At 44.0% G+C, this 20,986-nt stretch overlaps 1 protein-coding gene across 1 annotated transcript in view; it reads left to right on the top strand.

Annotated features, from left to right (window-relative positions):
* Positions 1 to 2,882: 2,882 nt before the first annotated feature.
* Positions 2,883 to 20,986, top strand: part of RAPGEF1 (Rap guanine nucleotide exchange factor 1) — a 90,035-nt gene continuing 71,931 nt past the window's right edge. The window contains exons 1-3 of the mRNA XM_075170587.1: positions 2,883 to 3,001; positions 4,603 to 4,842; positions 11,962 to 12,028. Coding sequence (XP_075026688.1) covers positions 12,001 to 12,028 — 28 coding nt within the window. The 5' untranslated portion in view covers positions 2,883 to 3,001; positions 4,603 to 4,842; positions 11,962 to 12,000. The remainder of the gene's footprint in view (positions 3,002 to 4,602; positions 4,843 to 11,961; positions 12,029 to 20,986) is intronic.

The following is a 20,986-nucleotide window of genomic DNA, read 5'->3' as shown; positions in this document are numbered from 1 at the left end:
TGCACAATTTCCCCTGTTCAGTGGGTCAGTTGTAAAGTTCAGTGACTCATCGCAGGAAATGACCCTGTGGGGCTGCAGTTTATGTCTTAGCCTTCCCTCGCTGCTGTCAGCACAGGTGGACAAGGCTGAAGCAGACTCAGAGAGGTTTGCACGCAGAGACCGACCGCCTGCCGAGCGTTGCTGGCAGGTTTGCTGCCAGGTGGTTTCTCCCAGTGAAGAAACATTTGGGGAAGGAGGCTCCAGTTGTTAGCCCCCCTTGCACGCCTCTTGCTGCAAGGTGAACTTTAGCACTGCACTCTCATCTGATAGCAAAGCAGGTATCCACATCAGCACCAAGACTCAACATATTCTTTTCCTCTTCTTCTTCCTGATGTAGCATCGGTACGTGAAAAATTGGCTTTTTGCAGGATGCTTCAGTATTGCTCCCTCTAGAAGGTAACCAGCTACCGTCATCCCCTTTCCTCTCTGTCCCCAGCCCGCAGCAAGAAATATCCCTAGAGGATCTCACGCCGCTCTGTACCGGCGTACAGAAAAGTCACGTCTCTCTTCACAGCTCTCCTCCTGCCCCCAGCTCTGTCCATAACAGCACATTCACACTGGTGCAATCAGCTCCGGGGCGTTTTTTTTCCCCCAGCCGACTCAATGGGATATTTAGAAGCATTAGGTTTTCCCAGCGTTGTGAGTTACATCTTAATGCAGAAAGCACAAGAGAAACTCCAGCATCCCCCAAAGGCAATACATCGCGGGCAGAATGGAGCTTTTTATATCAAAGACTATGAAAAGACCTTCCAATTTGGTAGCTGTTCTGTTCATATCGCACGTTATTGCACACACACTCCTTCTTCCAATTTAGTAGCTGTTCTGTTCATATCGCACGTTATTGCACACACACTCCTTCTTCCTTGCCCAAGTCTGAAAACGGAGGGTGTAAGAATAGCAGCTTCTTACTTCATCTGTCTGCTTCCTGTGTGTACTCACAGTCGGGTCTGCTCACGTTAGCATCACCCGCTGCGGCTCCTGGTTACTATTGCTAATAGGAGTGAGTCAGCACAGCTCAGCGTGGCTACAAAACAACCACCTTCTACACCTGTGTAAGTGAGAGAAGAATCTGTCCTCAAATCTTTTTTGTTTAGATTCATTAAGCAAATGCACTCAGGAATTCTCCACAAGCCCCTCAAAAAAAAAATTAATGAGAGAAAAATGAATACTCTCACTCTTATAGATTTCCTCCTATAGCTTGTGCCCAGCCCCAGGTGTGTGAGATGTTTAAACAAGCTGATGAAGTCCCTTTAAAAGATGTGTGCTAAAGCTTACAAAAATAGCAGCCTCGTGAACGATTTATTTGATAGAGGGGGAAGTAAACAGCCTCTGACAGCTCCCCAGGCTTCAGAGATTTATTGGCCCGTAGCAGAGGGCACTACCTGCAAGGCAAGGTACTGCTGTGACATTCGGCCCTAATTAAGTCATAGAAATGAGTTAATTTTCAAATGGGACCATAATCCCGTTATTGTTGCCTAGCGCCATCCCCACCGGCTCTGCAGTCGCTTCCCGCTAGAGGGAAGCCACTTGTCCCCAGGGAGCTGCCACCGCTTCCTGGGCTCAAATTAAAAGAAGAGCCTAGGTCAGGGTGGCAAACGCAGAGCTATGGGTGTAAGGCAGCCGGCAGCTGGAGCACAGCGCTTGTCCGCAGCTCCTGCAGGGCTTCCAGCAGCAGCGGTGGGCAACCCTGGGTCTGCGTCAGCCAAGACTGCCCTGCGTGCTGGAGCAGAGGTGTTTATGCCCAGAGAGGTGGTAGATGCCCCTGGAAACATGCAAGGTCAGGTTGGATGGGGCTCTGAGCAACCTGGTCTAGTTGAAGATGTCCCTGCCCATGGCAGGGGGTTGGACTAGATGGCCTTTAAAGGTCCCTTCCAACCCGAACTATTCTATGATTCTGTGATTTACAGGATGCTGTAAGGATGTTCTATGGCAGCAGCAACGGTGTCCTGTTTTGAATTAAAAAACGTATCAGGGTTTGCACAAATCCCGCCCATGTTCCCCTTTGGTTAATTGTAATTTTGCTGCTGACTCCTCTAAGAGAAAGATTCGTCTGTAGCAGCAAATTAGGAAAAAAGCAGTGCGCCTGTGAGGCCTGATGAGTTTCTGAAGGGCTGGGAGCATCAGCGGGACGTGCCCCGGGCAGCGCAGGACGGCAGGGCCCTGCTCGTCCCAAACCCGCGTAGAGAGGATTGCATTTTGGGGGGAAACCTTCTTTCGGGTGTCCCCCATCCCCTCGGTGGAGGCCCGGGGAGAGGAGCTGGGCCCCCAGCAGCCCTCTGGTGCTGAGCGTCCCCCTCCCGCTGCCCGGGGCTCCACGGCCTCCCGAGTCCCGCTCCTTGCCCCGCCACGCTGACAGCTCCGGGGACACGGGCGAGGGTTTCCCTCAGGCCGCTGCCCACCCCTCCCAGCACCCGCCGCGGCCCTGTCCGTCCCCTGTCAGCGCTCCCGGGGGGCCCTGCCGAGGGCACCGCCCGTCCCCAGCCCCACCGCCCCTGAAGCGCCGCCGGTCCCTGTCAGGAACCCCCGAGGCGCCGCCACTCCCCGACGCCAGAGCCCCCGGCGCGCCCGGAGATACGTGGGGCGCTGCCCGCCCCGCTGCCCGCCCCGCTGCCGGCCCCGCCCGGCGGGCCGTGGCGGCGGTTCCCCGGCGCGGCCGGCAGGCGGCGCTGCGGCCCGGGGCGGCGCGTGTGCGTGTGCGGCGGGAGCCCCCGGGCCGCCTCTTCCCCTCGCGCCCCGGCGGAGCGGGCGGGGGGCGGGCGCTGCCTGCGCCGCCGCCGCCGCCGCCGAGCTCCACAGGCCGCCGCCGCAGCGCCTCTCCCGGATCGCGGCCGGCCGGCCGGCAGCAGGCGGGAGGCGGCGGCGGCTGGCAGCCCCGCGCCGCGGCCGCTCAGCCGGCTACCTGCGCGGCCGGGCCTGAGCGCCGAGCCCGGCTCCGACATGTCCGGCAAGATCGAGAAAGCAGGTGAGCGGGCCGGGCGCCGCGGGAGGCCCGGGGGGAGCCCGCCGGGGCGGCCTCGCTCGCCGCCCTCCCCTCAGCGCCCCCCCGCCGCCGCCGCGGCCCGCCGGAGCTGCCGGAGCTGCCGGCCGCGGGCCTGGCGCGGCCCGGCGGGGCTGGGGGAGGCGGGCAGGGCCCCCCGCGCCCGGCGGGTTTCGGCGCCCCGGGCCGGCGGGAGGCTCCTGTCAAGGCGGCGGGGGGCCCGGGCCGGGGCTGGGCCCGGGGCGGCGCGGGGAGCGGCGGGGGGATGCTCTGCCCGGCGGTCCCGCCGCCGCGCTGCCAGGAGCTGGTCCTGGGGCTGCCCGGGCGCCGTTTGGGTCAGGCTTTTTGTCTTCTCCGCTTTTTCCTTTTTTCCCTCCTTTTTCCTTTTTTTTTGTTTTTATTCTCCCGCACCCCTCCCGTCCTTTCCATGTAGCAAAGCATCAGCAAATCCGGGGCGCTGCAACGCTTTGGGGCCTACACGCAATGATTAATTGCAACTTCTCCAACTTTCCTCTTCTGGTGTTTGTGCAAGATCAGAAAAGATGAGTCCGTGGGCAAATGTCAGAGGGAACTTGCTCATTTTTTCCTATCTCTTGCAAAGCTCTCCCCTCACCCTGGGGTGCTCGCCTAGAGCTGGAGCCGGGGGAGGCTGCTGAGATCTCTTCTGCTCTCACAAGTAAACGCTCAGGCACGGATCATATTGTCTCTCTGTGCTTCTGGAGTCGTGTCTGGTTCTCAGTTGTCACTTTAGATGGTCGAATACCCCTTTTTTTCTGTGTAGCGGGAGTAGTATGTTTAAAGATTCAATTAGCGTTTTGCAAATCAAGCAGTGAAGTTATTTAGTTTAATTATGTTGCATTTAATTAGCAGAGAAAAATCAATGCTGTTTTGTATTTTTTATTGTAAGGAATAGCTAAGCAGTTTCCTACGGGGGAACACAGGGTAGCAGTCTGAGTCAGGATGTGCGCAGTACAGCTTTCAGGCTTTCCAGGACAGCAGCCGCTGATTTAGGAAAGATTCCTGTTTCGAAGGAGTAAAGTAGGTAGCAGCGCTTTCTGGTTTTGATCATTCGATCCTGGTTTGTTCTGGCTTCTGCGCTGCACTGTATATGAATACGTTCTCCGGTGATACGGGTTCTGGAGCGGCCTCCAGGGATAAGCAGACTGGCTGCCTGGCAGCCGGCTCTTAAGTGCAGTACGTAGGCATGTTTCCAGCCCTTCGCGCTAAGTTACTGTCTAACAAGTGTGCATCACATCATGGGACAAATGTTATTCCAGAAATATCATAGGTTAATCTGATGCACGATCCCTTACATAGAATCGCAACATAACGCTTTGCTTTGGGATTCTGGCTATGTCTTTTCAATCCTTACTGGTATATCGCTGCAACTGTTTGTCTGGGAAGCGGGTAACTGAGTAAGGAAGGTGTTTGCAGCATATATAGACCCGGGGCCAGCTCTAAAATAATTGCCACTTGTTTATGCTAGAGGTGAATTTGGCTTGGGATTTTAGTAACTGCTGATAGCGCTATAGACAGTAGTTACAGATGTATAAATAAGTGATCACGTTTTGTTTATTCGCGTGCAGTAAATAACCCTGTGAGAATAGTAAATATAACTCCACAGCAGCGAAGCAGTGTGAAGAGTTCAAACGCGGGAAGATGACTCTGTAGACACACACAAACGCAGTGCGGTTCCATAAACAATAGAACAGAAAGGCCAAAAATACCATACAAAAATCATACGCTGCGCAACCTAGAGACCCGGCCTTGCAACACACTGAACTCCCATTGAAGAACGCAAGACATCATGCAGGATCCATCCCCAGGTCAGTGCTGTAAATGTACAGTTTTGAAGATGCAATGGGTGAAGCCTTGATGTGGAGGCGTTCTTTCTAGTGGGTGTGTATCGTCGTGATGATTTGCTGAACAAGAGGAACTGTAAATCTGGGAAAGTGTCCTCTTTCAACTGCTTGTACTTTCATTCCTTTAAGAAGGGTATTTAAAAACAAAAAATTAAATCCAGTCCAAATACAAACTGGAGGAGAAGAGACGGGGAAGGGGAGGGAGGGCTGGAAGCCAGCTGTTTCACTGCAGTGCAGTGCAGTCTTGATCACTGCTTCCGAGTGTTTGAACTTCTGATTGACACAAACAGTTTGGTTAATAGCATCACCGAATAAACACAGTCTGTAATACCGCAGTAATTCTGGGATAATATTTGTCAAAATGTATACAGTAGCAGAACAAAGGATACAGAGTCATGAAACAAACGCTATGAGGTCTAAGGCCTGCGTATTTGTGTACATTTGAATTTGTTTTTTTCTTATGGGAACGGAAATACATGCAAAACCCATTATGTTGTAAATAAAATAGGCTGTTGCCTGATAACAAGTTGTCTTGACAAACTTCGGAATTGGCTTGAGCTTTGATTTGACTCTCATGTTCATGTAGTCAGGCTGCTGGGAAGAGAAGTGTTACCTTATAGGGTTAGATCCCTAGAGATCTTATATACATCTGCTCCCTGGGTCCTTAAATGAAACACCTTGTCGGCAGTTAATAAAAGACAATAATAAATGATTAGAGATAACAGCTACCATCCTGTCCACCAAGAATAGCGGACAAGGCTCCCTCTGGAGCCTCTCTGTACTATTGTTTAATCAACAGAAGAGTCACTGTAGAGCGATTCAGAGCACCGCTTTGGAGTGAAGGGGAGCCATCTGGTAATGTAGAATAAGACAGTATATTTTGTTTTCACTAGTATTAGACCGCCTGTTTTGTTAGGCTCCAGCCAGGAGACTTCCAAATACTTTTTGGAAGCAGAATCCCCATTGACTTGAAGAGAAGAAACAGCATCCAGTGTTTTTTGTTACTGTAGAACTGTGACTTTTTGTCTTCACTTTCAGGAGATATTTGCTCTCAACCTAGTTAGTCTTACAGTTGTGATCTAAAATCCAAAATAGGGATGCCAGGGAAGAGTGGAGAAGGTCACAGATTCTGCTTGGGTTTCCTGTTACCATGGCAATACATTAATTCCTGTATTTATTTACCTGATGGATTACGTGTTCCGGGGAGTTGAACCATTCTGCATCATTCAGGGAGAATAAGGGAGCAGTTAGACACCATCAGGTCTAAAACCAAAAGCTCTTCCATGATGCAGGTCCATTCAAGAATGCCCTTTATTAAAACCAAAGAACATATGGGTGCCATACTTTGAAGGTTTATTCTACTTGACGTTTTCAGTCTTAATCTTGTAATTTCTTGCAGGGTTTTCCTGTCCCATGTAAGCTTGCTTTTTCAATAGCCGTCTGCTAAAGGTTGTTTGAGATAACTGTTTCAAGCGTCAGCTACCTGGAGTGCAGTCAGTTATCTCTATTCTGCTCAGGACTCAACTGGATGTATTTATTCCCAGCAGGCTGAAAATGCTGTTGTCTTCACCTTTTACTCATAAGCATTTGCCTGATAAGCAAATTCATCTTTGAAGTCTCCTCCTTTAGTATTGGTGGTATAAACATTTAGGGGTAGTCCCAGGAGAACTCTGTTCTTAAGAAAAATGACAAAATAGAAGAAACAATTCAGGAGGCCAGATTATTCCCATCTTTATAGGAACTTAATGTTTGTTCAGAGTCCGCCATGCCAATTTACATGATTCTGAATTGTGCGTCTGTGAATGTTTTTGTATTAATGTGAAGTTTCCTGGGGATCTTAGTTTTGGGGAGGATATTTTTTGTAATCATCTCTTGGATCATTGTATGGAAATTATCCTGCATATTTTTTATACCTATACAGTTTTCTGCAGTTTCTCTTTGTCTAAGGTATGCTCAGGTGAGTTACTAGGCAGAACTCTTTCTCAGGTCCGATCTGCATTCACCACTGTACCATGTTCTTCAGTATAAGTGAAGGCTTTCAAGTTAGAAGTTTTGCAGTTGACCAGTGTAAGTGCTGCTCTACTGGTGGTTTTCAAACGAAGTAAAAATTCTCTATGAAATGTCTCGTCCTGGAATCTGAAAATTAAAGTCTTCTAAAGACTCACTTCACAACCCTAAAGGCAATTCAGTTCCAATTCTTCCTTACTTGGGCTTTTAGCACCTACTGCATTTCCCACTATATGCCCCTCGGATAGTGACATTGCACGAGTGTTTTACTATAGCTTGTTTAAAAAGCATAAACAATTCAGTCTAGTTTTGTGTGGAGGCAAAAATACAGGTACAAGATGATCACTCTTTAGTGTTTCCTACAAAATGGCACAAAGAGCAGAATTTTGCATTTTTTAGAAGTCAGTGTGGGCTTGACAGGTGTTCTGTTGCATAGCTTCAAGATTGGAGTGTTCACAAATGTAGCCTGTGGGATAACTGCTGCAAGATTGAGATGGTCGTAGCAGTTGTAAGAAGGAAGTGGACAAGGAGTGGAGAGAAAAGACAGCTGAAGTCTACTGGAATGTGAAGCAGCTGGGTTGTGCCTTAGTCAGTGAAAAAGCAGAAACTGGAAACAATTGCTAAATTTATTTTCAGTGCAAGCAATCGTTTTCCTTGAACCGCAATGACTAAATATATCTATTGGTGTGATTTTTATGTGGTGGTAACTCTTACTGGCTCTTGCTAACCTCCTGGCAAGCAGAGAGATGAGTGGAAGTTCGCTGTCAGTCAAGATCGTAACACAGATGTCCCTCATCCAGGTCCATTGCTTCACTTGCAGAGAACATTTCCTATTTGTGAGGGATCTGTAATCTATCAGCATGGCTTTATTTGTTGCAATGTATTGCATGAGTGAAAGAAACCTGGTATCTGTTCCTAGGGAAGGGAGTGTATCTCTAACTGCTTTTTAAGGTTTCCTTGGGGTTTTGTTCATTTTTTTGGAAGTTTTGAATTGCAGTTGATACCTCATCTGATATTCTAATAACTCTATCTGTAAGTGCACACTCTGATGCAAAGGTGTGGGTCTTTTTTAAAAAATATACATTAACTCCTTATTTATTCCAAAGTTGAAAGCCTGTGGGTAGAATTGGCAAAATGAGCTTTGCTGTTGACTTACAAATCCTTTGAAAGGAGAGCGTTCGATTCTGAAGCTTACAGCATCTTAACTGCAAGTGGACAAGTGAAGGAACATGAAGTGTTAACTTTCTAGACTTTATTTTAAAGAAACTAGAGAGCTGTTATACCTTTCCCTGGCAGAGGCATTTGATGGCTAATCAGGTTTAATTCGAGCACTCAATCATTATGTGTATTGCAGGAGATGTCTAGATGGTTCTCAGTTGGGCTACTGAGAGGTGAGGCTGGAATTGTTAGTTATCATAGCACCTAGTTTGGAAGATCCTTGTACCCCAGCAAAGGTAAGATGATAGAGAGCATCTCCTGTCTTTGTGCCAGATAAAACTTGAGAAACTGTGTAGTATATTAAAAACAACAAATTATACACGTCAGAGCTGCAGGTAAGGTGATTTAATAGCTGCCTTCATCTCTCCTGCTCCTCACTGCACCCATCATTTTGCGTAGTTTGGACACATGTAGAGGATATAATTTGTTCCATTTTCCAAGGCAAATCATCCCAACATTTTTCTGCTGAAACTGGAGATCTGGAGTTTTGGAGTGTTTTGCCGGTTTGCAAAGCTATTGACCTCTGTGTACTGTTGCTTGGCAGTGAAATGAATCCTTCCAATCTGTATTCCTCCTGTGGAGGCTTTACATTATTTGGAGAAAAACCTGTGCATTGAGAGGAATCCTTCAGCTTCTCAAATTTGTGACAGAATAGGTTTTTCTCTCTGAAAACAGTTGAAAATTTATTGTTCTGTAAGAGCCTGAATATTTGGGAAATTCTGCTTTGGTGTTACATCTGTCTTTTTTCCTTTATTAGCGTTGGCAAACTATAGGATTCAGCCATTGTCATGGAAGCGGTATGGAAGGAGTATTAAAATCACGTAGCTATTGCAATAATATCAGCTTTGTTATTTGTCAGTTTTGTCTAAATAACCAAAGCTTGGCTTTCATGGCATACAGTTGAGAAATATTGGAGAACATAATGCAATGAGGGGATGGTAATAGAGAACAGTGTGTTGTTCTCAGTGCTTTAGTAGAGATTAGAGGAAAAGGGAGAGCTGGTTGGAGGAAAACTAGATTTATTCACCTTTGCAAGTTTGAATTTGCAGCCCCAGAACTCCAGAGAAGGAAAAAGGGAAATCACAAGTGGAGATGTTGATGGAATGGTTGAACAGACCAGAAAAGGAGTGAGAGGATGCGCAAGCCCTGGATATTAGAAGAGGAAGGAATGGTGGGCGAAGTTGCGTGCAAGTAGAGCAGATAGGAGAAGGCAGACGGATGACAAAAAGGGAAAGCGGACAAGGAGGAGGCTCCCGGCGGCTTTCACTGGAGTCTGTTCCAAGGCAAAGAGACAGAAGATGAATTTCAGCAATCCGGAAAAGCTGCAGGAATCCTGCAGGTTGGGACGTGCTGCCAAAGGAATGTTCTGCAGTTCTGCTATTCATGTTACTGCAGCCTGACAAATTTACAGCTACATTACCTGACCCATAGCATCCACTCTCAAAAATACATGTCCGATCTCTTCTTGTGGTGTGTGACGTTGATGCTGATAGAGGAAACAATTTCATCTGTGTGAGAGAGAAATGATGTCCCCACATATTCTGTGAAGCAACCTGAGAAAGTTGATGGATCAGATTATTGATCAACTTTTATTTGTGTTGCATATTTCAGTTAAAGCTCTTCAGCTTTAAAACAGTCTCTTGATGTTAAATCTGTTTGCTGTTTTAGCTGCTACCATAGCTCACCTTCTCTGGAGTTTGTAAGATAGTGTTTTCATGTTGAGAGCAAGGAAAAAGTGAATAGAAACAAGTATAAGAAAAAGATGGTCTGTGTCAGAGCATTCACTCACTTAGTGTGGTGGGAGATACGATATCAACAGTATTCGGGAGAATTGGTTCTACACTTGCTTTCTATTTTATCATATTTAGGAAAGTAATCTAAAAGATTTGAGAATTGACAAGAACTGTATGGAGATTCGAAGCCTTGGCTAGCATTTTGGTTTCATGTTTCTTTCGTTTTTTTTGTTCCCCTTTCATACCACTGAGAGGGTCGATTGAGCATGGGTGGCACCCAAAGAAGAGATTTCTTAATTATGGGACTGAGGCTCTTTGAATTAAGCAAATGCATGTTCTGCATTATCTTACTTTACCTGGGTGATGGTCTCTGCTGCTTTGCGTAGAGCTTTTCTGGTGTCATGAAAATACTGTGCATTTTGTGATTCAAGTTAACATCTTGGTATGGCCATCAGTGCCTCTAAGGAAATACTAATTCATCTTCTGCTGAAGGAGAAAGGTTAAAGCTTGCTTGCACTCTCATGCTCTCATTCTTTCTCTCTGAAGGCTTCATGTGGGGATGCCCTTCGTTGCGTACTTAACATATTCACTGAACCAGTCCCATTTATATTCTAAACAAGATCTTTAATTTCATCCCTCACATGTACAAAAATCTTGGGTTTTGAAAGAAAATAGATGAGAATTTTCTTTTTAGGCTTCTGGAAAGAAAGGAAAGAATCAGTAAAGGTTAAAATCAAAGAATAATTACCCATAGCTGTTAAAGTTGGAGTAAGGAGATGCTGCAACTTGGTTGGTTGATTAAACCTTGATAGAATTTTACCAAGAGACTGAATATGTAGTTGTATATCTGTTAAACTTTAGTTTGCAGGTAGTCTTTAATAATTAAAATGGGAGCAAAAGGAGTGTGTTCACAGTGTACAGCATGCGTTGTTTTGTCCCCTACCTTTTGATGTTTTTATTGTGCTTTTCAGTCTACCAATCTGTCCTGTCCATACTGCCCAAGAGGTGGTAAAATAGCCTCAGGAATTAATTCCATTTTTAGAAAGTTTCCTTTACGAACGAAACATCATGTAATAAAGGGCACCCAGGGAAATCAATATTTTAGTTCTGGTTGTATAGTACATTCCAACCAATTCTAGATAGCAATGCTCAGTGAATCCATCCGACGGTGGGCTTCAGTTAGCAGGACAATACTGTTTAAAACACAGTTTTCCTTGGGTGATACATTATCCTTTCATTTTGTGCTCTAACTATATTAACTTAAGTTTGTCAACTGGAGTATGGGGAGATAAAGTGTGGATAGTTCCCATCCGCTTTTTGCTTAACAATGCAACTTTGCATTTCATTGTTGGGAGCGATCTGTGCTGCAGCTTTCATATGCAAAGAAATTAAATATCCCTATCTGGATATATTTTTTCAATCTTAGGTTTTTTAAGTGTATGTTTTCTGCTTTTCTAATTAGACAAAGCTTTAAACTGAATTATATACAAGAATTATAGGTTTGAGGAACTGGGGAGGTCTACCAACAGGTTTAGTTAGAGCTCATCTATGAATTTACAGGGACTTACAGAAAATGTAGAGCACTGGGTTGTGCAGGAGGTGGCTTGTCTGTACAAATATCCTTGCAAAGGTCACATGAAATCATATGTTAAGACTGATGCCAGATTTTTGATGGAGCGTGGTAAGAGTGGTGCAGGGGTTGAGTTTACTCTTTTACTGCTTGGAATTGCTTCTCCGGGGCTACTATATGGGACAAATTTGCAGTACCCAAAAAACGTTATGAATCTGAAAGTCACATGACTTAAAAAAAAAAAAAAATCTTGTATCTTTATGAGCAATACCTAGGAGAACATAACTGACAGAAACTGAGGTGGGGAATTTCTCTGTTTTCAGCTTAGTTTTTCTGTTTGCTCTGTGAATAGCTGTTTGCTCTTTGTCACTGGAAACAGTGGCACTTCTGTCTCCTGCTCTCAGTCTGGTCTGTTGTAGTTTACAGGAGAGACACTTCGGAAAGTTGTAGAACCACCCTGTTAAAACGTTCTAATGAATATAAGAAATGGTATTTAAATTATATTGTTTACAATGAGCTGGCTCTCTCAAATATGGCCAATTTTGTGATATTCAGGTGTACAGTATCCCTTTAAAGAAGAACCACTGAGTCTTGATGTGTAACTTGGCGTGTCTGCTCAGAGGTAAGCTTGCTTCTTTTGTCTGTACCTCTCTTACTTAATCTGTAGCATCTTTTCATAAGTAAATAGTGATGGCTTATCCATCCTCTGTTAGAACTCTTGGACATCTTGGCCAATTTCAGTCAAACTTTGCGGAGGAATCGATATTAAAAATTTATTTAAATTTCTACACATTTTCTGTAGAAGGCTAAGTAGAATGAAGAGACCACAAATAGTGCCTTCATTGTGGCAAAAGGGAAAATGTAGCTGTCCCATACTCCGTTTGGCCATCCGGAGTCAACTGGTACACACGTCATTTCAGAATCACTAACGCACATGGTGCTTCTTGTTCAGAGGGATGCCAGGGGAGATGCGAGGAAGCTAGATTTCTTGCATTGGAAGAAGAATAGATGGAGTTTCACTAGTTTTGCTGCTCATAGAAAAAGACCTTTTCTCTCAAATTGAGACCTGGATGATGTAGTTTGCTGTTTGGTGATTTAACTATGGTTATGCTCATTCAATTGCATAAGCATTTTGTCAGTCTAAACTTGTCTCATATTAGTTTATCTTGCACTGTAAAATTCACAGGCATGAGATAAATCTGACTGTATTTTGAAAAAATATGAGAAAATTGTGCAGTGAGCTACTCTAGTTTAACCTCAGCTGGATTAATTGATGCAACCTTCATGTATAGGCAAGGTCTAAGAATGAAAAATATAAATTCTTTATTGCCTAGAAACTTCTCCTCATTTGTCCACTAAACTTCTTGCACCAGCACACTTGTATTAGTTAAAAACTGATTGTGTCATTTAAGCTTTTGCCTCTAAATTTATGAAGGTAAAATAAATAAGCAAGATTTATGGTGATTTGAGAATATCCTTGCTCAGAATTAGTCAAATTTGTGAAGCTGGCTCAAAATTGCACCCATACTGAAATAGATACAATTTTGTCTATACGAAGTCTAAAATATTTTTTATTTATGTATAACTTCTGTTCTAATAAAATCTAGTCCCTCGTGGATTCCAGCAATTCTCAAAAGGATTTAATAGTGGTTATATTGGTTTGGAAATGCCCATCTTTCACCAGAGACTACAGGAGAAGCCTGTGGTGACCGGGACTAGCGTAGACTATAATGCCTAGCATTCACCCAGCTGAGTTTGGGGGACATGAATCCCAGCCCCGGGCAGATTTCTGTCCTGTGGGGAAGCTGTTCAAAGAGATTTTAGATATTGCTTGATACTATAGTTATGTGAAGCTGAATGCATTGATTTAGCCAACTGCTCGCCGCATCTTTGATTGAGGCAGAGCTGGGGAAAGGCATTTCTTCACTGTCCCCCTGGCTTTGGCACGCCTGTTTCTCGCAGCGCTAAAGCAAACGTGCTGTTTGGCCGTGGTGTTCACCCCTCAGACTGCATGACTCTCTGGGGAGAAAACCAGAGTTAGGAGAAAAAATCCCATCTCACATGCAAGTCACTGCGGAGAGAACTAATGAAAGAACCTACGTACCACAAAGGGGATGCCTGCAAGAGCTAATATTAACCCTGCTGCTGGTGGCGTGTCTGTGAGGTGGTAACATTTTTATCTAATTTGCTGTTAGTTCCCAAAAATGAAGCAGACACTAGACCTTTTAGAGTTGAAGTTCTTTGCTTTCCCTTGTGCTGCTCAGCCCAGGGAGCCGCGAGGTATCACGTTCCATCAGCTGATGATTTGGCATCAGGCTGAAACGCAAAAACACGGATTAAAAAAATGTTTTCCTTTGCTGCTAGAACTAAGATTATTTGAATTGTGAGCTGGTTGGCCTGGAACGGGGAATGCAAAGGAAAAGCAAAATCCTTTGGAAAAAAGCAAATACGTGTGTCTTCCGGGGACAGCTCAGAGGAGCCAATCGAGGGCAGTGAAGGGTGGGTTGCTGTTAAAAGCCAAAGTATCATAGTAAAAATGCCAGGGTAAATGAATCCTTAAAAACTCTGTAAAGAGAGAATTTGGTTCTCATTACTGTCTCTGTATATTTCCAGGTAGACTTTAAACAAAGATGGTTTTGCTCCTGTCTGTCTCGGGTGAAAGCACTTGTATAAATTCTTTAAATATGCATTGGCAGCTCTTACTCTTAGGTTTTATGCTGAATTACAGCCTTGTTCATTAGACCTCAAATCTGAGGTGTACATTTCACTGTAATACTTCTAGGGCTCCCTGGGGACATCAGGTATACCGCAAGTGATACACAGGAGAACTTCTCCGAGCTTCCATTTGGCTGGCAGCCTGGGGAGCGCCAAGGGCCGAGGGATGAAAACCATCATTCGGACCAGACATTGGTGTAGCTCGTGTCATTGCCTGGGGTTGTCAGGATTGTTGTGGCTTTTTATTGTGTGCAGCAGTGCAAGGAAAAAATACTTACCTGGCAGTTGACCACAGTTAATCCCCACAGTTCAGGGTTACTGCCCGAATGTGTATTTTACACTTTTTGTTCTGGCTGAAGTTAACATGATAAAGATAAAACTAAGGAAACATCTGAGGGATTATTTCTGACAGCTGGGCAGATCAGTTTATCTATAAATCCTGAGAGTCTCTGGCAACAAGGTGTGTAATAGTGTTAGTAACAACAAAAACTATGTTGGAAGGTTGTTGATCGCTTATGTCATTGTTTTGATACTTCTCAAGTTCTGTAAGTACTTAGGGATGGTATAGAAAATACCATGTAAGGTTACAGCCATTGGTCATCCAGGCTGTTGGAGCTCCACTGGCAAGATGCAAAAAAAATTCCCCCATCAAGTGAAAGCATAACTGATTCTGAAATCATTCCCAGTGTGCATGTGCTGTGAACATGAATTTTGATTGAGGTCCTGATCTGAGTCTGGCATCCAAAGTTGATAACTCATGCAAAACACCATTCTCGGCAACATTACCAGTGCTGTGGCTTGTCCTGTGGGGAGAGCTAACAGGCTGTGGGTTTTATTATTACTATTATTTTCATTTGGTTTTATCATTTAATACTTCTCAGATGAGGTACCTCACATCTAAAAGCTTTGGCAACCTAGTATGCTAAGTTTCAAATATTATCATAATGGGAAAAAAATCATGCTAAAAATATTAGTGGTATACATTTAATGAAATTGTTATTCAAAGCTTTCATATCCAGAAAAGTAACACTGGTTTGTGTTGATGCTGCACACTATGATCTTAACCTTTGGGATGATAACAAAGCACAAAAACTGGCTCCTCCTGCAATCCTGTGCCCTTGAAGGAGTCATTTAGTTAAATTCCTTAATATTTTTGCAGGTGTGGTTGTGGTTTATTAACTGATGCTGCCTTGAAGAACAGCCCGTGTCTGCAGCAGAATTTTCATTACTCATCTGTCAATACTTGCAGAGTAAAACAAATGGGTCTGGGTGGAGAGGTTCCTGCTCTTCCATCTAAATGGTTTCTTTTTCTCCATCCCTGCTATTTTACCCAAGGAGAGGATATAGAACAGTTTTGATACAGTACATCGTTATACTGTATTGGATAGGAAGGTCTGTCCTGCTTTGTCTGTCAGGATTATTTTAAGCTATGATGTTTAGATTTTATTAAATGAACCAGAGGGAATTAAAAACATCTCTCTTTCCCAAAATATTCTCACTTGTACAGCTGTAAAATGCCCTTTATCGGGAATCATATCAGCTGAAGAATCTCCAGAATTTCTTTTTTGCAGTGACTAAAGTATGAATTTTGGCCAGTTCAACAACTTGTTTGTCAGGAGAAATCCAGTTGAGTTTAGTTTGGTTTTGATTTTGTTTTTACATAGTCCTCAGAATTGAAAATTAGATAAACCAAAATTATTACGTTGCTAACTTTACTGATGCAAACTCAGGTTTTGCAGTAATTGCCTTGGCTTCTGGGTGAAATGCAGGAGGCAACTTATCTGCCCAGATTTTTAGGTTTTTTGCATGATAATTGCAAATGAAGGACACATCTTATTTTGAAGCCCCTGCAGAACAGGGATATCTGCTCTGAGGGATGGAGATGGAAATGAATTTCGTGCTGGTACATAGTATGGGCAAGTGAATGGAACCCACTGCTTCCGTAGCAAATGAGCAGTTGATACGAAATGGAACAGAGCAGGGCTATAGCAAAAGGATGAGCTGTAATAAGTAGGGGAGAAGGATTTGCAGAACCCAGGGTGTCGACTCACTTGACCACACGCTCCTCTTGAGTTTCACGCTTGACTGTGACAAGTGTGGAACAGCACAGCAGCCAGGCTAGTGAGCAAGTGTGCTTAAGAGCCAAAAGTCAGTGCTGACCACTTTCTGCTTATGTGTATTTTGGGGGAAATACTGGAGTCCTTGTGCCCTTTTCCTGTTGTGCCTTCTGGTTTTGCTTGGTTTTTATCCTACTTTATAAAATCATGGTGGGGAAAAACCACACACAGCGGTTCCCTGTGCAGGAAGGTGTAAAAAACTAAGGCCCGGCCCAGTAAAGGGGATTCATAACTTGGAGCCTGGCTTTGTGCCTCTGTACCTTGGCTACGTGAGGTGTTGGCAGGCAAATTGGTGCCAGTTTCCTTAGCGCAGACCTGCCTTTTGTCATAGAGTTGCAATCAAATGTATTTTTGAGACTGTTCTGTGTTACCATGTCCTGCGGTGAGAGCGGAAGGAACCAAAACCTCTGCCAGCCTGAGCTCTTGATTACCTGCAAGCATGAGGACCTAGTTTGGAGATAAAAACTGATTAGTGGATAATTCCCCTGGAATGAATAATCTCAGCCTTAAAAGATGAATTGCAGATGGTTTTGGATGAGAGAGAGATCAGGTTTAAAATGTCATTCTTTCAGTAACCTGAATCTACTGACCTCACGTGGCATCGCAGAAATCATTTCAGCCGAGTGAGAATGAAGGAGAGGCTCGCCTGTGGCGTGCGGCCAGTGCTTCCTGCGTTGGTCTGAACCCCGAGGCCCCCGTGTTACATTCTCCTGTTGGTTTGAAAGTCTTTCACTCCACAAGGTCAAGGAAAGCTTCCAAAATGCAGAGGAGAGCCATTTTAAACTCCCCAAGTGAGAAGGATTAGTATCCAATACAACTTTTTAAACAATTTTCAGGTAGGTTACACGTCTTTACTCATCTTTCACCTTTGCAAAGGTAACAGTACATGTGTCTTTGCCCAGCTTTGACTGAAAAGCTCATGAAAAACAGGACTGAAACATAAAACCAGGTTAAGGACTACATGAGCAAGCTATGTCAATAAAGACCATCGTTTTGTGTAGCTGAGCAGCTTATCAAATTACTCCAGCGAGAGTCTCCTTACAAATGCTTTTGTATTTTATCTGTTGACTCATCCATCTCAACACTTACAGTAACATTTCAGTACTGTCTTATAAAGCCTATGATTGAAACAAGGCTGTTCTTGGGCTGGTTAATCAACAGATGCAATTAACACAATGATGTTTGTCTTGACACCCTGTCTCACTGTGGCAGCATTGTAAGCAGCATTGCTACGCGAGGAGATCTCTGGTTGAGGACTCGCTGTACAGGCAGATCACTCAACATTTGTATTCAGCGTAAAGTTAGCATTGAAAGAGTTTCAGACCTCTCCTTAGCTGGCAGACGGTCTCACTGGTGCTACAAGCGATGTTAACAAAAGGTTAAATCATAATGTGCAGCACTTCTAAGTTATTTAACAGTTTTATAAAATGCTGGTATTTTTTTTTTACAGAGCGCCAGAAGTGTAAAAGGAAAGCTCAGATGGATTTTCTTCTTGTGCGAGTCTGGGAAGGTGGTGAAGGAAATATGATTTGGACTCAGATATTTATTCTTTTAGTAGAACAATGTCAGTCCCAGACCAACGCTTCTCAGATGTGTTTTACCCTGGGAACTTGTATAAAACGTCTTCCCTTTCAGCTATTTCATTTTTAGCTGTATAGAGGGTGTAACCATTGTTTAAGGGAGTGTCAGTGGCATGTAGCCAGTTGATATCTAAACTCTATCATGAATTGTTTTAAAGAGAGTATGATTTTCTGTAAAGAGATATATTGATGACTTTTTTCAAGGCAGGAAGTACATGCTGACTCCAGCAGTTGCCAGAGCAGCTGTTCATTATGAGTAAGCCCTATGAAGAATCTTGTGAAAACCTTAATATCAGTAGGAAGCAGCGCGAGCTTAAATGATCAGCACCGAAGTGTGGTTAAGCTGTATCAAGAACTGCTTTCATATTTTCACTTGCTCGGAATTTTGTATTGGAAAAAGTTTCTGGTTCTTATGGAATCAAAGTCTGTAGGGTAGTTTACAGAGAGGTATTTAACTTCAGGCTAGTTAATATTTGTAAAGGCTTGTCTGGACACTCCCCAGACTCTTGCTCCAGGGTACAAATTTATTTGATTTATCCCATGTTGAGTTGATGTAGCAGTTTCTGTCTCTGTAAGTAGGCATCTCAACTGGCTCTATGGCTTTTAGCATTTCCTAACATTGTGGCACCAGTGAAACTTGGGTTTCTACCGAGGCCTGTATTAGACAGGGCACACACTTGAAATGCAGTCCTCTCCCTGTCCTGGGTTTCCTAATCAGTAAGTTGGGCCTTTTTTGTTATAGTTGGTCTCTGTTTTTAATCACAGAGCTGACTTTTGTCGCGACTGATACATAGATTTCCATAGCTTTCCACCAAAAAGTTTGTTTTGAATTAATGGATGTTTCTGTGAATTTCTGCAGTTGACATTTTCTGGAAAAAGAAATTATTATTTTGGTCCAAAAACCTCTGAGCCCTGCCAGCTGTGAGCAGCAGAGGAGGTGCTGGGCTCCGGTGGGCTCTTCCTGGGTACGGGTGGCTGTAGCAGAACTGCTGACCTTTGGCTCACAAAAAAAAAGAGTAAGCAAGAAGTACTGTGCTCCAAACATGAACCTGCCTGGAAGCTGAGTATGCAGAGATAAGCCACTGAAGGGGAAAACCCCTTCACGTATAGCTGATGCATTGTACAAGTGAACCCAATGTAATAGTTTCCTAGCTCAGCTTCCGAGATACTTAAAACCCAAGTTCAGTTACTTCCTTCATTCTACATCTGAGCTCTGCGTTTGAATTGCTTTTCATTTTGTATTGTTCCTTATTGTCTTTGATACCAGGATACGATTTCTTCTTTGTCACCTCTCACTGCCCTTTGTTTCTCTTAGTTTACAATTTTTTTTGATGCATACGCTCATGTTGCTTGTAGTGCATCCTATCTAAGAGCCTGTGTCACAAGGTTTTGATTCAGCGGGGTTGTGCTGGAGATGTATAGGGGTGTGCCAGCAAATAGTGGTACGTATGTCACAGCAAAGGAACATACATACACATCTTGCCCAAGCAGTACAGCTTCTCCTGCTGCCAAATGTGGTTGTCAGGCCATGGCTCATGAGAGTGGTAGCAAGGGGAAATGTGGGATGTTCTGGCTTATTTTGAGAACAAAATTCAATTTCCCTTGATGCAATAATTTCATGAATCAGAAAGGAAAATGTGTAATGCTTAGTGTTTAGCTAGAGCTTTACATTTTTAGAGCGTTGCGCAAGCATTCATGCGGTATTTTTGACTTTATGATGGGTGGTGATGGAAAGTGCTGTCAGTAGTGAAGTGAGAATAGTGAGTACAACTTCTGCCCTTGTTTCATATACTGCTATGATTTAACTTGTTACTTTGGTCGGATGATGACTACTTGTCCATGAGCTCCTGTGGGCTTTTCAGTTTATTGCTAGAGCTGCATACCCTGTGAGTGGGTTGTTAGTTCATGTTTTTAAGGCAGTTGAGATCTCATTGGGTATTGAGAGTGGAAGGCATAGTGCTGTGTAGTGGTGGCATCTCTCCATCTGTGGGAAGATGCAGGTAATATTGTGTGCACAGAGCATGCCACCTAGAGGAATGGCCCGGGCCGGCAAGGCTGTAGCCATGATTTGCTGGCAAAATTTAGGTGGCTGTGTGAATGGCTACGTTGAGACCTTCTCCAAGCAGTGCCCTTTGTGGCCCTGCCTCTAGTACATTCACCAAGTCAAGTGTGAGAAGGTCCACGCACAGCTAGCTTTCCATCAAGTCTTCTCAACAAACGTTTCTCAACTTTTTACATGAGACTACTGTTCATGATTTAGCCTCCTGGTTATGTTGATCCTAATCTTTCACGGAGGCTCAAGAATCTGAAATTAAATTGCGGATCCCACCGCATATTCTCCAGGAATTAGGGTGAGGAATCCAGTACAAGGTGTGATTTGATGGGCTAACACTCTCCAAGCTCTGTGCTTTTTTTGGCTTGTATGTTGCAATTTCTTTTGCGGGAGACTAATAAATTTCCCAGAAGATTATCCTAATTTCCAGAGTCTCAAAGTCTGAGTTGTAATTAAGCACTTAATTTGATGAGGGTTTTTAAATGTGTTGCTAGTCCATTGGTAGCTTGGGGAAACGCTTCCATCTTCAGCCCAGCTTCCCTTGTGTAGGTTCAAGCTCAGAAAGCTGGTATATATTTTGAACCGGCAGAACTGCAGCCTGTCAGACAGGCCTCAGAAAATTGCTCCGAATCTATGCTTTCTGGGTAGGTTAAAGCCAAATTTGAAAGAAGCCTGGCTTTTTTAAAGAAGTTAAAGTTAGGGTGATGGCAATTTTTCATTAACAAATGGACAGTGGGAAAGTTTAATACCACATTTCATTGCTTGCGATTGCATTGAGTTCCCCCATTGCCACAAATGACAGTAATTAGTATGTGCAACAGGGAAGCTTATTATTTTATTTCTTGATCTTCCAGAGACTCATGATCATCCAGAGAGTCAGGGAGTTGTGTTGTCAGATAAGCACGTGGCTTGACCAGAAGGTATCACCTCTTTAGGACAGAAATTTCTTTTTGATCCACATTAGTCTAATATGTGGCACGATAAGGTCATAACCAATGATGGGCTTGTAGGATTTAATACATAAATAATAATGACTGAGTAGAGTTTTTTTCTTTCGTGCTATTTGAGGTTATGGCTTCTAGTTGTCTCTGATTAAGTTTGTATCTTCTGCTAAA

The sequence above is a fragment of the Calonectris borealis genome, chromosome 21, assembly GCF_964195595.1.
Source record: "Calonectris borealis chromosome 21, bCalBor7.hap1.2, whole genome shotgun sequence".
NCBI classification, from domain to species: Eukaryota; Metazoa; Chordata; class Aves; order Procellariiformes; family Procellariidae; genus Calonectris; species Calonectris borealis.
The sequence above is the reverse complement of the archived record's forward strand: the minus strand, read 5'-3'. Positions and strand labels throughout refer to the sequence as shown.